Genomic DNA, 22,709 nt, shown 5'->3' on the forward strand with positions numbered 1-22,709 from the left:
CTGAACTAGCTATTGACTGGTTCAGGGCTTGTTAGTTGACTTCTTGGTTTACTTTATATCCCTTTGTAGGTGACATTCCTTGTCATCATCCCACTCCAGTGGATCTGCAGCAAGAAACATTCCTGTTCTTCACAGGAACAACCTTGCCTGAGGGATTTTTCCCCCTAGTAGAGGGAAAGTGCCACTTAATCTGTCTGACCCAAGAGCTCAGAGAAAAAAAAGGTGATACCTGTAAAGTAAGAATTTAAAATCCAATTTGGTTAATAGAATCCCAGAATGGTTTGGGTTGGGAGGGACCTTCAAGATCATCTACTCCCAACCCCCAGGCAAGTTCTGTGTGATTCTGCTTCACAGAAAAGGAAACTGGCAGCACAGAGCACGGGGGATCTTTACTTTTGCAGTGCAGGTTTTTGTCAGTAGGAAGCAGGGCAAAGCCAACATCATTTATTCAGATGCAGGTACCCCTTGTGCTCTTACCAAGGCTAAAGAAGGAACTGTTGCTGCCACATACCTGTCCTCTCTACCTTCTGGCCAAGACCCTTTTATCAAATGTCTGGGTTCCCACAAGCAATGGGTTTGCAGGTTGTTCTGCCTTTGGAACAGGCTGAAAGCTTGTTCTGCAGTGTGCAGAAAGGAGGTGGTAGCTATTTTAAGGCCATATATCACCACCTTCCCTGTTACCTAAGACCTGGCAGCTATTTTTCTTCCTGTTCACCAGCTGAAGACTGTTGTGGGGTGGTGGAGATCTGCTTTGATTCTGAGGAGGAGGAAAAGGCAGTGGTAGGGTTTGCAGCTCTGGGGAGCTGCCAGCTGCCTGGGGCTGGCCTGGCAGGGCTCCATCTTGGCCCTCAAAGCTGTCTTGAAAATATGTAAAGTAGCTGGAGGAACATTTGTGCTTGAAGCTACCTCAGGCTTGGTAACTACAGTGCACTCTTGCTCCAGTTCAGCAATGCCAGCTTGTAGTGATCTGCTCTTCCTTTCTTTGGGGTTTGCAGGAGGGTGTCAGGCTGTGCTGTTGGCACGAGCATCTAAAAATAACCCTCCTCAAAACCAGCCCTTCTTTTTGAGCTTTCCTGTCACCTGTTGTACATCCTACTTTTCTTCCACTTTGTGTGGTTCTTTCTCTGTCCTTTTTTGTGTCCCTGCTGTCAGTCTGTCTCAGGTATCACCAGCCAGATCAGCTGGTATCACATGCCTGTGTAAACTGATTAAATTAAAGAATTAATGTTTTAGCATCTTACTGAAAAAACTTCCTGTGAACGTGCACTTGGTGTGTCCTTCCAGGCACGCTCAGGACCTTTCATGAACACGAATCCTCAAGTATCACAAGGAAATATATGTCCTTGCTTCCCTCATGGGGACACTTATTGATGTTTTAGTTGTCTCAAGAGGAGGGAGCTCTGAGGAGAGGCCCAGTAGTTGGTCTTGTTCTTGAGCTCCCCTGGGGCACCATTCCACGAGCAGTCTGGATGACTGCAACCTGGGCCAGGGTCTCCCCACCCTCACAGCACAGAATTTCTCCCTCACAGCTCAGCTCCATCACCACTGGTAAAGCCAGTGAGACAGACACGTCAGGCAGGGCTTGAGAGCTTTTGTCTTTGGTGACATTATCTGCAGTTTTTGAAAGAGGGGAGATTTAGGTCAGACATCAGGAAGAAATTCTTCACCATGAGGGCAGGAAGGCACTAGAACAAGTTGCCCAGGGAAGCTGTGGCTGCCCCATCCCTGGCAGTGTTGAAGGGCAGGTTGGATGGGGCTTGGAGCAGCCTGGGCTGCTGGGAGGTGTCCCTGCCCATGCAGGGACTTGGGAATAGAGGATCTTTATGGACCCTTCCAGGCCATTCTGTGATCCACTTCTGCCAGGATTTGTGGCATTTTTGCTCTCAAAGACAGCAAGAGTTGAAGGAGTTTTGAAGGTGGGAGCCATGTTCAGGACCAGCTGAAATCTCACTGAACTAGGAACAAGTACTTGTGAAATGTTCAGCATCCAGAAGGGCTCAGTGTTTCTGTCACCCTTGGCTTGGTGCCTCTGGCAGTGGCCAGGTCTTCACCACTGACCATGGAAATCCAACCATCCACCAGGTTGCTCTCAGCAACCTCTGGGTGTGGAGGCTTCCTGACCTTCTGCAACCATGGGCTCTGCTGGTTCCAGCAGCTCAGCCTGGAGCTAAACCATGGCTTTGTCTATCACATATACTGCATTTTTTATTGCAGCCTATGTCAGTCACAGCCCCTGGGTGATTGCTGTAAGCATGTCCCCAGGCTTTTGTTTTCAGCAGATCAGTTGTGACAAGCAGGAGCTTATGTGTCATTTGGAAGGACTAAAACCAGTTGGTGCTTGTGCAGCACCACAGGCTGGGGGCAGAGTGGCTGGGGAGCAGTGTGGCAGAAAGGAACCTGGGGGCACTGGTTGACAACTGGTTGGACATGAGCCAGCAGGGTGCCCAGGTGGCCCAAAGGCCAGTGGCATCCTGGCTTGTACCAGGAATGGTGTGGCCAGCAGGAGCAGGGAGGTGATTCTCCTCCTATGCTCAGCACTGGGCAGGCCTCACCCCGAGCACTGGGTGCAACTCTGGGCCCCTCACTGCAGGAAGGACATTGAGGTGCTGGGGCAGGTCCAGGGGAGACAACAAGGCTGGGGAAGGGACTGGAGGGAAAGTCTGATGAGGAGAGACTGAGGGAGCTGGGGTTGTTTAGCCTGGAGAAGAGGAGACTCAGGGGGGACCTTCTCACTCTCTGCAACCACCTGAAGGGAGGTTGTGCTCAGGTGGGGTTGGGCTCCTTTTCCAGGCAACCAGCAACAAGGCAAAAGGGCCTGGCCTGAAGCTGCTCCAGGGGAGGTTTAGGTGGGATATCAGGAAGCACTTCCTCATGGAAAGGGTGATCAGACATTGGGATGGACTGCCCAGGGAAGTGGTGGAGGCACCATCCCTGGAGGTGTTCAGGGAAAGGCTGGAGGTGGCACTTAGTGCCATGGTCTGGAGATGTGGTGGTGTTGGTCATAGGTTGGACTTGATGATCTCAGAGGGCTTTTCCAGCCTCAACAATCCTGTGATTCTGTGGCTGTGAGAGAGCAGAGGCTCAGCTGTGTCTCCAGGCTGCAGCTTTTGTTGGGATTTTTCAGCTCTGATGTATCACATTATTTTATTACTCCTTTTTCTGTTCCCTCTCATTGCACAAGCACATGATCATCATTAGATGTTCTGTTTCTGCCAGATTGGTAAAACAGCAAATCTGATGAGCTGTGCTTCTGATTTCACTGTTCTTTTTCAGCCTTTTGTTCAGTTTGAAGCCTGGGCTCTACCTGCTTCTTATCCCCCCCCTTGGCCTTTGGGGAAGCAGGCACAGGATTGCATGACAACAATCCCAAGGCCTTTGTATTTATTCTGGCAATAACTGCAAGAAAAGTTCTGCTATAAATGGGAAGATACATCAGAAATTTAAGCCCTGCTAGATTGTTGTGCATCACACAGCAAAATGGCAGAAGTTTTCTCATCAGAAGGCCCAGTAAACTGGTTCATTTTGGTGCTGACAGTTCCCACTCTGTAGCAGCACTCTTGCTTTTTCCACCAGTTCAATTCTGATCTGATTTTAATAATTTTTTACAACCTCTGAAGCTAAAACCACTGTTCTAAACTGTGCAAAACTTCAGGTTCTCAACTTCCACCCAGCTTGAAGTCTTTGTGGTGAGGCAGCTGCTACAGTCATCTGAAGATTGTAGTAACAAAGGAGCAAGCAGAGAAATATTTTGTAGCTGGTTTGTTGTCTCATTGCTACTACTAAAAGTGCTTTGAGGACCAATGAACTTAATGACTTGCACTGGAAATAATTTTAAGTCTTAATCAGGGAAAAGAGGTGATTAGCACAGGCCTTGGGTCAGGAAAGCAGCCATTTATTACATTTTCTCACAGAATGGTTGAGATGTGGTTGATGTTTTTAGCACTAACTTTGAGGTGATGGAGAGTCATCCAGGTGAGGTCCTGCAAGAACTTCCCTACTTTTTCTCCCAGGACTTTCAGTTACCCCTTCCCAAGGGAGAAAGGCCAATTGTCTCTTGTGCTGGGGACACACATCAAACAATTCCTATGGGAGCTAAACCCCTCTTGGATTCCAGCTGTGTTTCCTGTCCTGCAGAGGTTGTGTTTACCTGGAGTGGGCTCATAGTTCTCCATGGAACAGCCATGTGCTCTGGTGGCCAAGAGGGCAAATGGTATCTTGGGGTGCATGAAACAGAGTGTGGCCAGCAGATGAAGGGAGGTTCTCCCCCTCTACTTGGCCCTGGTGAGACCTCACTTGGAGTGTTGTGTCCAGTTCTGGGCTCCCCAGTTCAAGGGGGACAGGGATCTGCTGGAGAGAGTCCAAGGGAGGCTACGAGGATGATGAAGGGACTGGAACACCTGCTCTGTGAGGAAGGGCTGAGAGAACTGGGGCTGTTCAGTCTGGAGAGGAGAAAACTGAGGGGGCATCTAATGAATGTCTCTAAATACATGAGGGCATCAAGAAGGCAGGGACAAGGTCTTGTCATGTGTGCCCTGGGACAGAACGAGGGGCAATGGATTCAAACTGCAGCCCAGGAAGTTCCAGCTCAACGTGAGGAAGAACTTCTTTGGTGTGAGGGTGACAGAGCCCTGGGACAGGCTGCCCAGAGAGGCTGTGGAGTCTCCTTCTCTGAAGACTTTCCAGATCTGTCTGGGTGCCTTTCTGAGCAACCTGCCCTGGGTTTGTTCCTGCTCTGGCAGGGGGGTTGGACTCACTGATCTTCGGAGGTCCCTTCCAAACCCTAATACTCTGTGATTTCATAACCCATTTATTTTTTGAGGTCTTCTGTTGAAAAGCCTGGTTAAAACCCCAAAGCATGATGTTTCTTGCTCATGTCTTAATCACAGTTACCCGCTGCTGAAGCTGCCCCTGCCTGGAACAGGACCTGTGGAGTTCAGCACCCCTGTGAAGGATTACTCCCCACCCTCTGCAGACCTGGGGCTGCAGCAAGGGGATCTCAGCGAGCGTCCCGACTGGGTGAGTCCTGCTCTGGGGGGGAAACATCCCTGCTGTGTCACCTGGACTCCGCTCTCAGCAATGCAATATATTTCTGGTGATGTCTTCTGCTGTGTCACTGCCAACTTTAGGCTGTGTTTGTCTCATGCTAGTGTTGTTCTGTCAGGAAAAGCAGATTCTGGGCATTTGGGAGAGTTAAAAGCTCTGAAGTGCCTTTTAAGAGCCTGTGGTTTCATGGGTAACTGAGGCACATAGTACACTTCTTAAAGCATTGTTGATAAAATCCTAGACTAGTTTGGGTGGGAAGGGACCTTAAAACTCATCCAGTTCCACCCCAGCCATCTTCTTTGGCTTTAAAATACTGCATCTGGCAGGGCTTTTTCTGGTGATGTGGATGGTCTAGGCCTCACCTCCATGACAGGCTTTTTTTTAGGTCATAATGAAGAATTTTTCATTTGAATTAGAATTTAGGGAACCAAAGTCTGGCTGCAGAGCTAGTGTCTGCAGGAGGGTCTGGGGAGTGCAGGGATGCTTGAGGAACCTGGTGAGTTGAGTACGGTCTAAAAGAAGGTGGGTTTGGGTTTGGTGTTTTTGTAATTGACTGGTATGTATCATGTGAGTAACTGAGACACAGTTCCTTGTGTTAAGGGCAAAGAATTGAATTTTCTTTTGCATGAGCAAAGCTGGGACCCTGATGGTTTCCAAGAAAGCTGATACCTTGGTCCAACAGATCAGGAAACAATTCTAAAATCATCCTCTGTAATCTGCCTTGCTCTTTTTCATTCCAGGGCCTCTCTTAAGTACAAGTTGGCTTAATGCTTTTGATGCCTCCAGCTCTCTGCTCTCTCCGGGTGTTCTCTGCCCACTATGTTTGAAATAATGTGCTGCCTTTTCCATTCCCTGGTGCCTTTGAGAGCCCTTTGCACTGTGCTGTTGGCTGGGACTGCTGCTGCTGCCTGATTAAATCTCCCCTTCTGCTCTGCTGCTCTGTTCAGATATCAGAGCACAAAAGCTCTGGCTGCCACGGGCTGTCAGGGCCTGTCCCCAGAGCAGGGCAGCCCTGGGCACGGGCACCAGGAGGATGTAAATGTCACCCAGCAGAACCAGCTCAGGCAGGGGGAACCACAGCATCATGAGAGCATCTGCCAGAGGCAACGAGTCCCTGCCCCTGCCTCTTCATTCCAGCACCAAATTCAGCAGGGGCTTGGAGCCTCTGCCTCAGAAAGCAGCCCAACAGACCCATGCCAGGATGGGGAGTGGCATTTTGCCTCCTTGAGAAACAGGCTCTTTTTTGTTCTGGCTGGGTCGGTTCCGTCGTGTTTCACCTCCCGTTTGGGAAAGGAAAGCGGAGTCTGGCAAACGCCTCCCTGAAAGGGTGCCAGGCTGTGGGCTGATTCTGCTCAGCAGCTTCCCACTCACCCTGTGTGTTGGTTCTCCTTCTGGCTTCCCCACAGTACCTTGGTGCTCCCGTGGCCTATGTCCAGCAGGTCCTGGTGAAAGCCACTGTCTCCCCGTGGCAGAAGAACTTCCTCCCGGTCGACGTGTTCCGGTCGCCCCTCTCCCGCGTCTTCCAGCTCGTGGAGGAGATTAGAAACCACGCCCTGAGGGACAGGTAATTACTGTTGATGAAGGACTGGGTGGAAGAAACACCAGCCCAACTGCTGTACACACAGATTGCTGCCTAGGAAAGCTGGTTATTAGCTTGGAAGTTGTGGGCTTCTCAAAATGAGAAGATGAGAGCTCCCACTAACAAGTGTCGGCGAGTCCATCCTGCAGGAAGGGCAGTTCAGCTGCTGTGCTCCCCTGTCCCCGAGTCACTCATTGTCAGGAACCTTCTAATTGGAGGCAGAGGGGTCTGGAAGGTGCCTCCAAGGTTACACCTTTTACAGCAGACAGCAGGGTCATGTAATCCCTTCACAAACAAGCTTCATATTAAAGCAGGGTCATTTGACCCCACCATCCTGTTGTGAAGCTCTTCTACAATTTCACGTGGTCAGGAACCTCCTCCTGACTTGCCACTTTGGCTGTGTTTAGGACCAGTTTATACCTGCTTGGTTTTGTCCTGACACAGTCTTTGTACAAAAATAGCTTCCCTCTGCTTCCAGATGTTTACAGGGAGAACTCAAACTCCCCACCCCGAGTCCTTGTTTGTTAAGCTAAACATGTGAAGCTCTTGGCTTGCTCTGGTAAGATGTCTCTGTGCTCAGTTTGTTGTCCTGGTTGCTCCTCTTGGCTCTCTTGGTGTTTGTGTCATTCCTCAATGTGGGAGATCAGAAATGTACACAGTGCTCTTAGAGAAGCCTTATAGAATCATGGAATGGTTTCGGTGGGAAGGGTCCTTAAAGCTCATCCAGTCCCACCCCTGCATGGGCAGGGACCCCTCCCAGCAGCCCAGGCTGCTCCAAGCCCCATCCAACCTGCCCTTCAGCACTGCCGGGGAGGGGCCAGCCACAGCTTCCCTGGGCAACCTGGGCCAGGCTCTCCCCACCCTCACAGCCCAGAATTTCTCCCTCACATCTCAGCTCCAGCTCCCTCTGGCAGCTGGAACCCCTTCCCCCTGCTCCCATCCCTCCCTGCCCTTGTCCCAAGCCCCTCCCCAGCTTTCCTGGAGCCCCTTCAGGCACTGGAAGGTGCTCTCAGGTCTCCCTGGAGCCTTCTCTTCTCCAGGCTGAACACCCCAACTCTCCCAGCCTGGCTCCAGAGCAGAGCTGCTCCAGCCCTCCCAGCATCTCCGAGACCTCTTTTGGACTTGCTCCAACAGCTCCATGTCCTTCCTGTGTTCTGGACTGGACACAGTTCTACAGATGGGATGTCATGAGAGCCAAATAAAGGGGACAATCCCCTCCCTGGCCCTGCTGGTCACGCTGCAGGTGACACAGCCCAGGACACAATTGATTTGTGGGCTCCAGCACATGGTGCTGGCTCAAGTTGAGCTTCTCATCCACCATCACCCCCAAGTCCTCCTCTTCTGGGCTGTTTTCCATGCATTTTCCCCCAAACCTGTGTCTGTGTCTGTGCCTGGAATTGCCCTGACTCAGGTGCAGGACCTTGCACTTGGCCTGGTTGAACTTCATGCAGTTTGCACAGTCCCACAGGTCCCTCTGGATGGATCCCTCCCCTCCACCTCATCACACAGTTTGGTGTCACCAGCAAAGCTGCCTAGGGGACATGGATCCCACTGTCCATGTCACCAACAGGGATGTCAAACAGCACTGGTCCCAGCACTGACCCCTGGGGAATTTGTGCATGATTTCCCATGGAAATGCCTTTCCTGAAGTAGTGTTGCAGGTCCCTTTTTCATGGCCAGTCACATCAGTTTTGCACTCCAGGAAGTGATTGATTAACTTCCCTGTGTCCCTCTCTGTCATTTCCAGCTGATGAGCTCCCACCTTAGAACAGAAACTTGTTTTAGTCCCCAGGTGCTTGGTCTTGCACTTTGTGCTGTTGATAGAGAGGAGACTAAACTGATTCCAGCCCCCCCCATCAACCATTCCAGATATTCTGTTCCTTTTCTGTATCAACAGTGGGTTGTTTTTAAATTTTGTGTTGGTGGCAGATGTCCCTAGGTCTTATTCCAAGGTTATTAATAAAAATACATAATAAGCCTGGTTCTCTGAACTGTCTGTGAGAAAATCCACTTCATTTTCATTAATACCTGTGGTCAAGTTGTTGGCTGGGTTTAGACAGACAGACAAGGAGGGAAGGCTTCCTGTCCTCACAAACTGTCTTCAGGGAGAGTAATGGTGCTGAGAACTGGCCAAGTGCAGTGAGAAATGGTGAGATTAGAGTCTTTGATCATCTCCTGGCTTTTCAGCCAGGAGCTTTCTTCATTCTTTCTCCTCTAGCTTACACAGGTAGGGAAGATTTACTGCTTGTTCACACTTCCTTGACAGCATCCTTCATTGCTTCATTTTTGAGTGTCCACTTTGCTGCTCCACGGGGTGATTTGTCCTTTTCTGTTTCATTGTGAAGCCATTCCTTGCCAGCAAGCTGCCTGCTCTCTTGGTGGGACCTTTTTAGAGATGCCATTTATGCTGTTAAATATGTTGCTTGTTCCTGCCAGCTCACGAAACCTTGGCACTGACATTCTTTCTGTGTTTGCAGTTCATCTCCTCCTTTATCATGTGTGTAACTTCAGATAATAATCAGTAGAGAGTTGCCAGTTACAAGTTAGAAACAAATTGCTCCCAGGACGTGTGTTGTCTTCTCATTATCTCCCCTTGATGTGCCCTTGGTGACCAGTGATGCAGCGTGGAAGCAAAATTAAACTTACCCCAGAAGAAAAAACCTTTAGCACTCAGACCTAGGCCTTGAGATTAGGGCTCCCAGTTTGGTGGTTGCTCCAAGCCCCATCCAACCTGCCCTTCAACACCCCCAGGGATGGGGCAGCCACAGCTTCCCTGGGCAACCTGAGCCAGGATCTCCCCACCCTCACAGTGAAGAATTTCCTCCTGATGTCTCACCTAAATCTCTCCTCCTGCAGTTTTAATCCATCCTCCCTTGTCCTCTCTCTGGGAGTAACGGGCAGAGTTTCTCCTGAAAGGATCTTAAATGTAGAACTGAAAATTGTGGCTCCTGGGCTGGATGAGGAGTGGAAGCTGTGAGGCTGGGCAGGGTGCAGAGCCTGGGCTGCTGGAGCTTGTGCACCTCTTACAGGGGAGATCCCAGGCAGTGGCCCAGGGCTCCTGATCCTCAGACCAAGAGCAGGAATGTGGTGCTGCACGTCCTAGAGGTGTTCTCAGCAGCTTTGCCTTTTCTTTGTGGGAATCACAACATGGTTAAGGTTGACAGGGACCTTAAAGATCATCGGTTTCCAACCTCCCTGCCATGGGCAGGGACACCTGAGAGCTGCAACATCAGTGTCCAACCTGTGTTTGTCTTTCAGTTCTGGTGTCAAAAGCCTGGAGGAGGTTTGCCTTCAGGTGACAGATCTTCTGCCTGGCCTCAAGAAGCTGCGGAACCTGCTCCCTGAGCACGGCTGCCTCTTGCTGTCCCCAGGGAACTTCTGGCAGAACGACCGAGAGAGATTCAATGCTGACCCAGATATCATCAAAACCATCCACCAGCATGAACCAAAGACCTTACAAACATCAGCCACCCTCAAAGGTAAGAGGCTGAGGAGCCAAGGAGGCTGGGAGAGATCCCTGCAGCCTGGCTGTTTGGTGCTCTCCCCAACATCTAAGCTGCCAACGGCACCAAATTGGGTGGCACTTGGGTTGCTCACAGCACCTGGAATGAAGCTACCAAGTAGATGTCAGCTCATTTCATGTCTGGGTTTGAGCTCAGTTCTGTGTATGTGGAAGGTGAAGAATTCCTCTCAGCCAGCCTCCTGTCCAGAGGTGTAAAAACAGCAGGAAACTCACCAGAGTCTTTGTTCCTCTAACTCCACGTGTGCTCTGCTGCCTGGCTTGCTCAAGCACTGTCTGATTGGCACAGATAAATGAGCATCCACCCTCTTGTGCCTTTACTGACTGTTCCTTGCACGTTCCCTGCCTTGTCACTGAGTCTCACACTAGTGTTTGTCTGTCATAATCACTGACCATGGCTGGGAGGATATGGTTGAGTGGCTCCATAAGGCCAGAGGAAAAGCTGTTTCTTAGGTTTTATGTGGACTTTGTGGGTGTCAGGAAGCTAGGTCTGAAAAGGGGATTTGTAACCCTAAAGTAAATTCGTTTTAAAGATGATTTTTTTGAGCATCCGAAGCCTGTCCTCACTGCTGTGGAGCCTCTTTGGGAGGGCTCACTCACGAGCAACAGAGGTACATGATATCCTGGGAATTCCTGATAAAAGTGGTCGTGTTCATAGAATCATGGAATGGTTTGGGTTGGAAAGGACCTTAAAGGTCATCCAGTCCCACCCCTTTTCATGGGCAGGGACACCTCCCACCAGCCCAGGCTGCTCCAAGCCCCATCCAACCTGCCCTTCAACACTGCCAGGGATGGGGCAGCCACAGCTTCCCTGGGCAACCTGGGCCAGGCTCTCCCCACCCTCACAGCACAGAATTTCTCCCTCATGTCTCACCTAAACTCCCCTCTTCCAGTTTTATGCATAATTTTTAAAGTCTGTGTTTAGTACACAAGATTAACAGAAGAGACATGAAACACCCTTTGCAATGCAAAGTCTTCCTGCAGCTTCTGGGTTAGGATTAGAGGGCAGACCTGGTCTGCTACAAACAGCCCTGTCAGGAAGAAGAGCAGGACAGAAGAACTGCCCACAGGAAGGAAGGTTCTTCTTGTGTCTGAAAGGAATTCCTGTGCTCCCCTGCCTCAGGTGTTTCTCCACATTGATAAGGTCTCATCAGAGAAAGCTCTCTGAAAACTGAAGTCCTTGCTCATCATTCCTCACCACGAACACCTCTGCTGTCCCATCTCTTTCTGTTTGGTGATCCCACTGTTTGGTCCATACTGTGTTGTTTTCCAGACCTGCTGTTTGGGCTCCCTGGGAAGTACAGTGGGGTGAACCTCTACAACAGGAAGCGCGTGGTGTCCTACACTGTCACCCTGGGCCTCCAGAGATATGATTCCAGGTGAGGAGCTTGAGCTGTGCTCTTTCTACCTTAGGGATCCCTTCTTCAGTTCTTGGCAAGTTGCTTCTCCTCTGAGTGTTGCTGTGTTTTTTGTTAAGCCCTATTTTCTTGTGGTTTAGGGTATTTTAGGATCTTCTGAAGGTGCTGTAGAAAAACAAGGTGCTGTTTTGGGGAGAAAACTTGCTGTGTTTTAAGGGAATTAAATAATTATTTTTTAAAAAGCCTGTATAATACCCAAAGCTGCTGGTGGCTTCATCTGCACCCAGAACTGTCACTGCTGCAGCCAAGGCCCAGTGTGTCTGTTTTGACCCAGTTCCTGGGACATCATATAATCATGGAATCCCAGACTGGTTTGGGTGGGAAGGGACCTTCAAGATCATCCAGATCCAACCCCCCTGCATGGGCAGGGACACCTCCCAGCAGCCCAGGCTGCTCCAAGCCCCATCCAAGCTGGCATGGAACACTTCCAGGGATGAGGAACTTCCCTGGGCAGCCTGTGACAGGGTCTCCCCACCCTCCTAGTGCAGAATTCCCTCCTTCCCACCCCAGGTTCCTCAGCAGCCTCCGCGCTCGCCTCAAGCTGCTGCATCCCAGCCCCAACTGCAGCCTGCGGGAGGAGAACATCGTCCACGTCCACTTCAAGGAGGAGATTGGCATTGCTGAGCTCATTCCCCTGGTCACCACCTACATCATACTCTTTGCTTACATCTACTTCTCCACACGTAGGTCTGGGGGTTGGGGAGCCCTGGGGGGATGCAAGCTGATAAGCCACCTACATACCTGCCAGCTGAATATCCATAGGGATCTGTGGCAGGATGTCCTCTCCCTGGCTACAGATAAGGGAGACTCCTGTCCCAGAGCACTGCACTTCCCTCCTCTTCCATCAGGAATGCTGGTGTTGCAATTGAACTGTCATGTAGAGTGACAGAAGAGAATCATTAGTCCTGCTTTTTTCTGATTTCTGCTGCTTGGTCCCTCTGGGCCAGTGAGATGTTATTCCTTTCTGAGGCATTTTCCATCTTAGATAGATTTAAATGCCACAGTAGGGACACTTTTTTTTTCCAATTTGGAGACATGAATTGGTTGTGAGACAGATGAAATACATCTTTGGAGCTAAGTTCCTTTTCTCATACCCCAACATGCTGGACTGGCTCTTAGAGCTGCAAGCCCTGCTCTGTCCTCTGTTCCTTCCTCGTGCGTATCAGGGAGCTCCAGTTCAGACATAAACCACCCTTACTTCTGGGTCTCTGGGCCACGGGCTGGAATAAGTCAGGATGAGGATCCTGGATATTTTTATTAATGTGTTGTTTTCTTTTCCTTGGTAACTGAGGCTTTGTTCTGTTTCCCAGGGAAGATTGACATGGTGAAGTCCAAGTGGGGCCTGGCGCTGGCGGCGGTGGTGACGGTGCTCAGCTCCCTGCTGATGTCTGTTGGGCTGTGCACCCTCTTTGGTTTGACACCTACTCTTAATGGAGGGTATGTTCCCAGCACCAGACCTTCCTAAGGAAGGGGAGATAGAGGTGAAACCAATTTAAAACAGCTGTTAAATGCTCATTCTTTGAGTTCTAGTATCCCTGGATCCAGCCTGTCCAGATTCCTCTGCAGAGCTTCAACCCTTGGATCCATCCTGACCTTCTGCAGAGCTTTTAGATCCCCCTGTAGAACCCTAATTATGAACCAAGACCAGGTCACTCTGAGCTGTACAAATACAGCAGGTGGGATCCACTGGGTGTTTATCCTCTTAATACCAGAAAAAGGGCAACACTTGGATGCAGAAACATGGGGGGAACCCAGGGGGGCCCTTCTGGTCGGTGCAATGGCCGAGGCCTTTGTATCTTCTCAGCCTTCCTGTTGTCTCACAGAAGGGCTAAACAAATCAACTTGTTCCTCCTAGAGGGTACAGTTCATTCAGTCTTGATTTCTAAAAATGGTTTTCCAGCAGAATGGATTGATTCCCCAGGGCCTGCCAGAGCACTTTCCCTGTAATGCCTGGCTGGGGACAGTGAGTTCTTGGTGTGTCAGGTGCCAGTGCCCACAGGCTGGGATTTGGGTGTGGAGCCTGGTTAAACTTTGATCTAACTTTCAGCCTTTTTTATCCATTTTCTTTACAACCTTCCAGATACAGGTGTGTTTGTTGTTCAGTGTATTTATGATAAGCCTTTTCCCTCCCTCTTTCTGTGAGGTATTAAAATACAGCTTGTTGATCTTTGCTTGCTACACACCTGAGAGAGAAATCGGGACCTTAATCATTATTAGTCTTTTATAATGAAGTGATTACAGGTGAGGCAGACACCAGTCTAGCCTTATGGAAATGAACCCAAGTGGAGATAAGTGGCATGATCTGTGCAGGGCTGAAGAAAGAAGGAGGTTGATCAGGATAGCTGAAGTTCACTGGAATTGGGATTCCTGTGAGCTGGTGGGCTGGGAGAGTCTCTAGATGAGACCTAAACCAAGCAGCTCAAATGTGAATGTTTGCATTTTAGACAAGAGAAGCTCATGTGAGAAGTTCTTTGATCTTCTAAACATTTTGGGTAAAGCAGAGGCTGTCTCTGCTCACAAGGATGCAGGGAGGCAGGTGAGGTCTGCTCCTACTGGAGCTGACAGCAGGGCTTGTGTGGGCTCCTGGGGGTGCTGGACCGTGCTCTGGTGCTGCTCCTGCTGCCATCAGAGCAATGAAGTGTTAATGTTGGAGTGGATAGACAGGATACAGCATCTCTTCCTCTTCTGAGCTCTTCCTCAGTGCTTGGCACTGGCAGCAGGACGAGGGTCTCCTGCCATCTGCCTCTGAGTGGGGACAGATGGACTGGGGGTTTGGAGTTGCAGAGTGTGAGCACCTTGTGCTTGTGCTGCATGGACTCGTGTCACTGCAAGAAGAGCCAGTGTCTCCTGGCTTTAAACTGCTGGTCATGGAACATGCAAACTGCTGACTCTTCAAGGACTACTGAAACTCCTAACCTGGGGCTGCTGATTAGTCATCTCCTGCAGCAGAAGCTGTGGTTTAAGTAGGACATAGTTGATGAGAGAATGATGAGTTTTCTTTTCCATGTCTGGACGATCTTCTGAAGGCAGCTTCTCTGGAATTGTGCTAGACCATGGTGGTCCACAGGATGGTGCACAAGAGGATTTTCCCTGATGATGGTGGAACATGCTCCCTCCCCTCTTGTGGCCTCACAAATTGTCCTGAGCCTGTTGCTGTGGGTTGGAAATCCAGCTTTTTGATTTGCACCTCTGTGTACTGGATGCCAGAGAGACTCTTTGAGGAGCATTGTCCCCACTCCAGGAAGCATTACGACTAATTTAGTGGTGATCTACAATGGACATTTTCCAGAAAATCATGCAGCTTTGCAAAAATGTTCCTCTCTCTCCCAAGCAGATGAAATACAGACCTCTTAGGTCAACATGGAGTAATATCATACAAGAAGTGACTCGGCTGAGGGTGCTGGGCAGCGTTTCCTCACCTCTAGGATGCGTGTTTGCTCCATAACTTGTGTCCTTCCCTTCTTTTCCACCAAGGATCTCATCCTCAGTTCTGGTTCTCTTTCCTCTAGAGAGATATTTCCATACTTGGTTGTGGTGATTGGCCTGGAGAACGTGCTGGTGCTCACCAAGTCTGTTGTCTCCACACCCGTTGACCTGGAAGTGAAGCTCCGCATCGCCCAAGGTATGAAGCCTGCTCTGGGAAAATGCTGGGAGAGAGGAAATCAGGTGAACTGGGAGGTGGGGAGTGGTCTTAATTCTGAGCAGTGAAGGAGCCAAATGCTGAGTGTGGTGGGTGTAGATTTGGAGTGGTATTAATTTGTCTTACTTGTACCATTTTTAGGTTTTTTTATAATTCAGAGTGTTGAAGGGCAGGTTGGATGGGGCTTGGAGCAGCCTGGGCTGCTGGGAGGTGTCCCTGCCCATGTAGGGGTTGGATGTAGATGATCTTTCAGATCCCTTCCAACCCAAACCAGTGTATGCTGTGAATTCCAGCAACTAACACAAGCCTGTAACTGTGGGCACTGCTTTTTAATGCTGTTGACTGAAGCACTGGCTAAAGAAGTTTAAACAGGTGTTATTAAGGGAGACCTGTGACTCCTGGGGTCCTTAACACCTTGTCCTCTTGTGTCCTGAACGTTGGCAGGGCAGTCCACAGGTCATAGGAAGTTCTGCTGAGCCTGTGACAAAATTATTTTCTCTGTTATAGACACACTCTGCACCTGCATAAAGATAGATGGACTTTGCAGACTTGAAAGATGTTTCTGAACATCAGGGAAGAGAAGTTCTAGAGTCATGCCTAGAAAAATCCACCTAGTCTTAAAAATACAAGTGGTTTGTGTCCTGGATGGAGGACTGGACAATCCAAGGGTCTTTCACACCTCTGAATGCCTGTTGCCTTCTGCAGTACCTTTCAACTGCTTAAATCAGGGCAGTTTTGTGAGCTGAGAGTTGCCCTGAGCTCCCTTTGTAGTTAATGATAATCCAGCCAACAAAGACTTCGGGTACCTGCAGTCCAGTTATTTGACTTAGATATTCAAAATAGATGAGATTAATTTTAGCCTGAAAATGCCCTTTTTCCCCCCATTGTCAATAGACACCTGATTTTGTAGCAGAAAAAGCAGTTCCTTGTTGCTGTGCTCATGTCTGCCCACTGGTGAATGGTCTCCCTGGACCTCTCTTTGCTTGTTCTTTCTCCAGGCTTGAGCAACGAGAGCTGGTCGATCATGAAGAACATGGCCACAGAGCTTGGGATCATCCTGATTGGGTACTTCACCCTGGTCCCAGCCATCCAGGTGAGTGTGGCCCAGCAGGGCAGCCTGAAGGACACAGCCTTGTAGCCATGCAGGAAGGCAGTGGGCAGCATTGTGCTCCTTTCTCTGCCTGGTTGGATTAGGAGTCTGTTAGAGGGACATGGGACAGTGTGAATCCCTCCAGGAGCTGGGGAAGGGGCTGGAGCACAAGTGTGAGCAAAAGCAGCTGAGGGAGCTGGGGGTGTCCAGCCTGGAGCAAAGGAGGCTGAGGGGAGTCCTGCTGGCTCTGCAGCTGCCTGAGAGGAGGTTGGAGCCAGGGGGGGCGGGCTCTGCTCCCCAGGAACAAGGGATGGGACAAGAGGAACCGGCCTCAAGTTGTGCCAGGGGAGGTGGAGGTTGGATCTGGGGAACAATTCCTGCCTGGCAAGGGTTGTCAGGGCCTGGCCCAGGCTGCCCAGGGCAGGGGGGGAGTCCCCATCCCTGGAGGGGTTTCCAAGCCCTGGAGATGGTGCTGAGGGACATGGGGCAGGGGTGGCCTGGGCAGGGCTGGGGGAATGGGTGGACTCCACGATCTAAATGTCTTTTCCAACCAAAGCGATCTGTTGGTTCTGTCCAGCAGCTGCCCCTGGATGGATCCCCAGTCAGGATCTTTCTAGTATCCTTCCAGTAGTTGGGCTTACACATTCAGTTCATCCAGTAGTTGGCCCTGCATCCTGGCTTTCCCTCCCACACACAAGGAGGTCTCTCAGTTGTCCTGCAGCCCTTCCCAGTCCATCCCTCTGGCTGATGCCCTGGAGTCCCTTATCCATCCTGGAACCAGCTCCTCCAGCTCTCTGGCTCAGGAACATACATTCCTGGCTCCCAGGCTATTGTCCTGCTCCCCAGCCTGGCTCCACAGTCCCTCTGATCACACACTAACCTGCAAACCCTGACCTGCTCCAGGTGCTGGTGACACAGACATATGGACTCTTGTGTCCCATGGTCCCTGTTCCACTGCTGGTACTTGACCCTCCTCATTCCAGGTGCTGACACCACAGGACACACTGGTTTGGAGATCTTGTCTCATGGACTCAATGGTGATGTTGTCACCCCTGGACTATGGAGCTGATCACTTTGCTGTGGCAGCCCTGGGAGGAGCTGGAGCAGGTCTCCTTTCCCTCCCAACCATCCATCCATACTCTTGTGTCTGTGGAAATGAGCTTCCTACCACAGGACTTAACACTTGCTGTGGGGACTCCTTTATCCAGCCCTAAAGTGCCTTTTTGGGAGCTGCATGTGACACAGCTCAAGATACAAGTGGTTTCTGGGCTCCAGCACATGGTGCTGAATCATATTGAGCTTCTCATCCACCATCACCCCAGGTCCTTCTCCTCAGGGCTGCTCTCAACATACTTCATCATTCCTGAGCTTTTCCCACTATCCAAGAGCACAGCACCAGAGGGGCTGTAGTAGAATTCCTCAGGCAACATCAGGCCACCTGTTGTGGCCTAATTCTTTTATCTGAAGCTGATTGCAGAGGTTGCTGGGTTCACAGGCTGGCATGTCCCATCCTTTGGCTCTAAACTGGGCTTTTCCCTATGGAATGTTGGCACCTTCTGGCCTGTGCTTGTTTGCTGTGGTGTTTGACCTCCGAAGCAGTGGTGGGGTCAGAAGCCAAAGCAGTGCCAGCAGCCAGGTCACAGGCATCCCACGTGGACAGTTGCTTTCTTCTGGCCCTCTGCTCCAGAGGAGCTTGCAGGGTGTGGGGATCACAGGGGATGAAGGAGAAACATCAGAGGGATGGGGCAAAGCCACGGGAAGAGGGACAGGGAGCCCAGCCCATGTCCCTGGGAAACTCTTCATGGCCGCGCTGACGCGTGCGATGACGTTCCCTCCCTCTCTTCCCTTGGCTGCTTGTTCTCTGCAGAGGCAGAATCCTGCAGGGATGCTCTGCTAGAGACTGACAGCTGCTCTGCTGGAGGCCCCTGTCCCTTATCTTTGTCCCTTATCTTTGTCCCTGAGAGTGAAGGACACTACAGATAACGTGCTACACTCGCCCTGCAGAGTCCAAGGCATCTGGTGCCAGAGCCGGGCTGTGTCAACCAGCTGGGACCTTTGCTCAGGGCTGGGGGAGCAGTGCTCTGCTGGGGTCCCCCACGTGCTGCCTCTGCAGAATTTTCCTTGCTGAAGGTTCCCACCTGGTTGCTTTTCTCTGTTAATCCTGGGCAGTGCAGCTTGTTTAGCAGAAGGGTTTGTTTTTTTTCTCTGTTCTCCTCTGCTCTCCGTGTCCCAAAATAGAGTTTGGCTTCACATTAGGGTTGTGCACCCAATTTTAATCCCTCCTAATTCTGAGCAGCAATGAAACCTTGTGCCTTGCACTGTAAGTGGGTTGAGACCTCAGTTCTTGGTGTCACTGCTGATGGTCCTGAGATGCTGCAGGGCTGGTCCTGAGCACTCATCCTGTGTTTCTCGTCTCTTACCCTCTACTAACCTACTACTGGCCCAGGTTGCCCAGGGAGGCTGTGGCTGCCCCATCCCTGGCAGTGTTGAAGGGCAGGTTGGATGGGGCTTGGAGCAGCCTGGGCTGCTGGGAGGTGTCCCTGCCCATGCAGAGGGGTTGGGACTGGATGATCTTGAAGGTCCCTTTTCACCCAAACCTGTCTGTTATTCTGTGATTCCATGGTACTTTGTGCTGGAGCTCACACATGACAGCCTGATCCTGCACCCACTGAAAGCTCTGAAGCACTTTGGGTTTTGCCACCAGGTGGGCAGGATCACAGGGTAAGAAGATTTTAGATTTCCAGGGCTGGCAGCTTCAGATGTCCCTGACCCTGAGTGGAGATGTTAAGAGCATTAATGTCCCTCTGTGCAGGGCCTGCTGCTTGGGGAGCTGGTGTCTGCTGGGGTCTGGCTGAAATCCTGGTGGATGTTGCTTTCCTTCTGGTTTTCTTCTTGAGAGAGGAACCTGTGTTGTTTTCATCCCTCTGCTCCCAGAACCTCCTGCCAGATCTTGGGGAAGGGGCTAAGGAGAAATGGATGTTACTTTCCTTCTTGTTTTCTTCTTGAGAGAGGAACCTGTGTTGTGTTTTCATCCCTCTGCTCCCAGAACCTGCTGCCAGATCTTGGGGAAGGGGCTAAGGAGAAAACCCTGCTGAGAACCTGCTCCTTGTGCTGCTGGTGGTGATAGGCTGGGGGGATGGTGAGCTGCTGGGTTATCTGGTTTCATATCACATTTTTAAATAAGAAGCAGTTGTCTGCTTACGTTTCAAGAACAGTTTGGACAGGGTGGGGAGGCTCCAAGGTTTGCTTTGAGGTTTTCAGTAGCCTGTCACACTCTCTTTCTTCATTTTGCTGTTCTGCTGGTGGCCTCCAGCCTTATGCAGGAAGCTAGGGAGGACATAGGAAGGAGGAAGACAGAAGAAAGGAGTCTCTGCAGCCTCTCTCCTTCCCCTTAGGTGGTGTGACCTGGCTTTGTGTGCAGGGAGGGAGGGGGCCAGCAGGCAGGCAGTGCATGGCAGTGGGTGTTTGCAGAGCTCTGCAGATGACAGCCAGCATCCTTCATCTGCTGTTTAGCCTCAGGTTTTCACTCCTGCTTACATTCCCCTTTCTTCATCCCTCTCCTTTTTGGGTCCTGACAGGAATTTGTGCCTCCAAGGGAGACAAAACACCCCTCAAAAATAATTTCATTCTGTGGTGCTGGCAAGTTTTGAATGCAGTGAGGGAGAGGGGTTGGCAGCAGTGATGGGGAGGAGGCTGCTGTTGTTTGATAGGGGTGACCTAGGAGTCCTCTGCATTTCTGCTGCTGGGCAGAATCTTTTAATCCTCCTTTGTGCAGTGGCACCTGCTGGGGACAGAGGAGTGTGGCAGCAGTTCAGGAAACACCAGCTTTTGCAAACATCCTTCCCCATATATTTGGTGTTTAGACCTTTGAGAGGGGGACATGGGACTTGTTTTCCAGGGGCACAGGAATGAAGTTTGCCCATCAAATAGACATTAACCACAAGTGTGATTTCAGCAGAAATGGTTTGGCTGAGAGTGGCCAGAAAGGAGTACAGAAAGGTACAGTGACTACCCTGGTCTGTCTTCCCTTGGAGAGGGGTTGGTCCAGTTCCTGAGCAACCTGGAGGAATTCAAGACCAGGGCTGAGGGTTGTTGGTGAAGTGCAGGGAACTGGCACCACTGGAGGCTTTTTTGTGATCTGAACCCATGGGCAGGAGGTGGAGAGCTCTGACTTTGTGAACTGGGGAAACCACCTCTGCTGGTTCCTCTTTTACTGCTTTGATGGTTTATGGCTGAGAAGAAGGAAGAAAGTGAACCCAAATACATCTGCTCTGAGTTCTCACGTGGAATTTTCTAGCACCAAACTCTTGACTATTACAAATTACCTGTATTAGGATTTATCAGTAAAACAGCCTCAGGCCCCTGCTCTGGGCAAGAGTTTGCTGACTTTCCCTGTTCCTGAAGTTGAAATATTTACTGTTGTCTCCGTGGCTGATCACTGTGTCCTGTCTGCAGGAGTTCTGCCTCTTTGCTGTGGTCGGCCTGGTCTCAGACTTCTTCCTGCAGATGTTTTTCTTCACCACTGTGTTGTCCATCGACATCCGCCGTATGGAGGTAGGGAAGGACCAAGTGCCTCCTCAATTCCTTCTCTGCTCTTGTGGCAGGATTGAAGGAAGCACACCCTGTGGTTTTTGCTCCCTGAACAGAAAAGATGGAGCTGTAAACATGGCAGGGCTTGGGGACAGGCAGGGTGAAGGACCAAGCCACTCTCAAGTATCTAAACGTGGAGATTTGGGGTAGATGGGCTGGAAGGACACAAGGTCATAAACAGGTGACCATGGCTGAAGAAGAGAGTGTACTGGAGAGGTGCTGGGACAGATCACCTGGAGGAAGGTGATCTTGCCTCTGTACTGGGCCTTGGTGGGGCTGCACCTCGAGCACTGGGTGCAGTTGAGGGCACCATCATGTAGGAAGGATATTGAGGTGCTGGAGAGGGTGCAGAGAAGGGCAATGAGGCTGGTGAGGGGTCTGGAGTACAGGTCTGATGAGGAGAAGCTGAGGGAGCTGAGGCTGTTCAGCCTGGAGAAGAGGAGGCTGAGGGGAGACCTCATTGCTCTGCACAGCTCCCTGAGAGGAGGTTGTGGTGAGGTGGGTGTTGGGCTCCTCTCCCTGGTGACCAGTGATGGGGAGATGGATGGGTAAGAGGAGAAGGGGTCAAGCTGCTCCAGGGGAGGTTCAGATTGGATATTAGGAATCATTTCTTCCCAGAAAGAGTGGTGAGGCCTTGGAACAGGCTGCCCAGGGAGGTGGTGGAGTCACCATCCCTGGAGGTGTTCAGAAAAGGGGCAGACGTGGTGCTGAGGGAGCTGGTTCAGTGGTTGGGGGTTATAGTGTGGGTGGTTGGACCTGATGATCTGGAAGGGCCCTTCCAACCTTGGTGATGCTATGATTCTTTTCCAGGGTAAATTCACACTCCTACTGGACACCAGAACAGATGGCAGCTTCCTGGTGCACCATTTCCTCTCCTTCTACCTCCGAGGTGGGTCTGCAGCAGGACTCTGCAAGGACTCTGCCCTCTGGGAGGCTCTTCCAGCATGAGGTGCTGCTGCGTGAGCAGAGCCTGGTTTTGCAGAGCATGAGCCACCCTTGGATTAGCACAAAGCTCTCTGGGCAGGATTTATGGATCCCAGTCCTGACTTGTTTCTGGGACCAGCTCAGCCCCCCTGGGTACATCCTGTCATGACTCTGCACCTGGTTTCATCAGCAGTGAACACAGTCACACAGGCACCAGGCACTGAGGTGTTGGCTGCAGTTTCTTCACTAGTTGTGTGTTCTGTAACGTAATTAAAAATAGCAGTGCCAGCCAACAAATAGATAAGCTGGTGGTGAGTAAAGATACAAAGAGCCTGGTGAGCTGCTTAATTGCTTTTCTGCTCACAGCTTCATTGGTGAGGAGCCTGCCAGGCCCTGTGGGGCAGGCACTGGCCTCGTGGCCTCCTCCAGCTTCCAGATTACTTCTTTAGGGTGAGGGTGACAGAGCCCTGGGACAGGCTGTCCAGGGAGGGTGTGGAGGCTCCTGCTCTGGAGACTTTGAAGACCCCCCTGGATGCAGCCCTGTGGGATGTGCTCCAGGAGATCCTGCTTTGGTGGGAGAGTTGGACTAGATGATCTCTAGAGATCCCTTCCAACTCCAGCAATTCTGTGATTCTGTGGTAAACTCTGATCTTCTGAGGAGCAGCTGAGGGAGCTGGGGGTGTCCAGCCTGGAGCAAAGGAGGCTGAGAGGAGACCTGCTGGCTCTGCAGCTGCCTGAGAGGAGGTTGGAGCCAGGGGGGTCGGGCTCTGCTCCCCAGGAACAAGGGATGGGACAAGAGGAACCGGCCTCAAGTTGTGCCAGGGGAGGTGGAGGTTGGATCTGGGGAACAATTCCTGCCTGGCAAGGGTTGTCAGGGCCTGGCCCAGGCTGCCCAGGGCAGGAGG

General features: G+C 51.0%; 1 protein-coding gene across 1 annotated transcript in view; it reads left to right on the forward strand.

Annotated features, from left to right (window-relative positions):
* The window catches only part of SCAP (SREBF chaperone), a 41,134-nt gene that overhangs the window by 6,951 nt on the left and 11,474 nt on the right, over positions 1–22,709 (forward strand). Inside the window, exons 2-10 of the mRNA XM_010002851.1 lie at positions 4,887–5,016; positions 6,450–6,607; positions 9,881–10,101; positions 11,416–11,521; positions 12,071–12,243; positions 12,871–12,997; positions 15,070–15,182; positions 16,199–16,293; positions 20,746–20,844. Of these exons, the coding sequence (XP_010001153.1) occupies positions 4,887–5,016; positions 6,450–6,607; positions 9,881–10,101; positions 11,416–11,521; positions 12,071–12,243; positions 12,871–12,997; positions 15,070–15,182; positions 16,199–16,293; positions 20,746–20,844 (1,222 nt within the window). The remainder of the gene's footprint in view (positions 1–4,886; positions 5,017–6,449; positions 6,608–9,880; positions 10,102–11,415; positions 11,522–12,070; positions 12,244–12,870; positions 12,998–15,069; positions 15,183–16,198; positions 16,294–20,745; positions 20,845–22,709) is intronic.

Source organism: Chaetura pelagica, unplaced genomic scaffold, assembly GCF_000747805.2.
Source record: "Chaetura pelagica isolate M959 unplaced genomic scaffold, ChaPel_1.0 scaffold868, whole genome shotgun sequence".
Taxonomy (NCBI): domain Eukaryota; kingdom Metazoa; phylum Chordata; class Aves; order Apodiformes; family Apodidae; genus Chaetura; species Chaetura pelagica.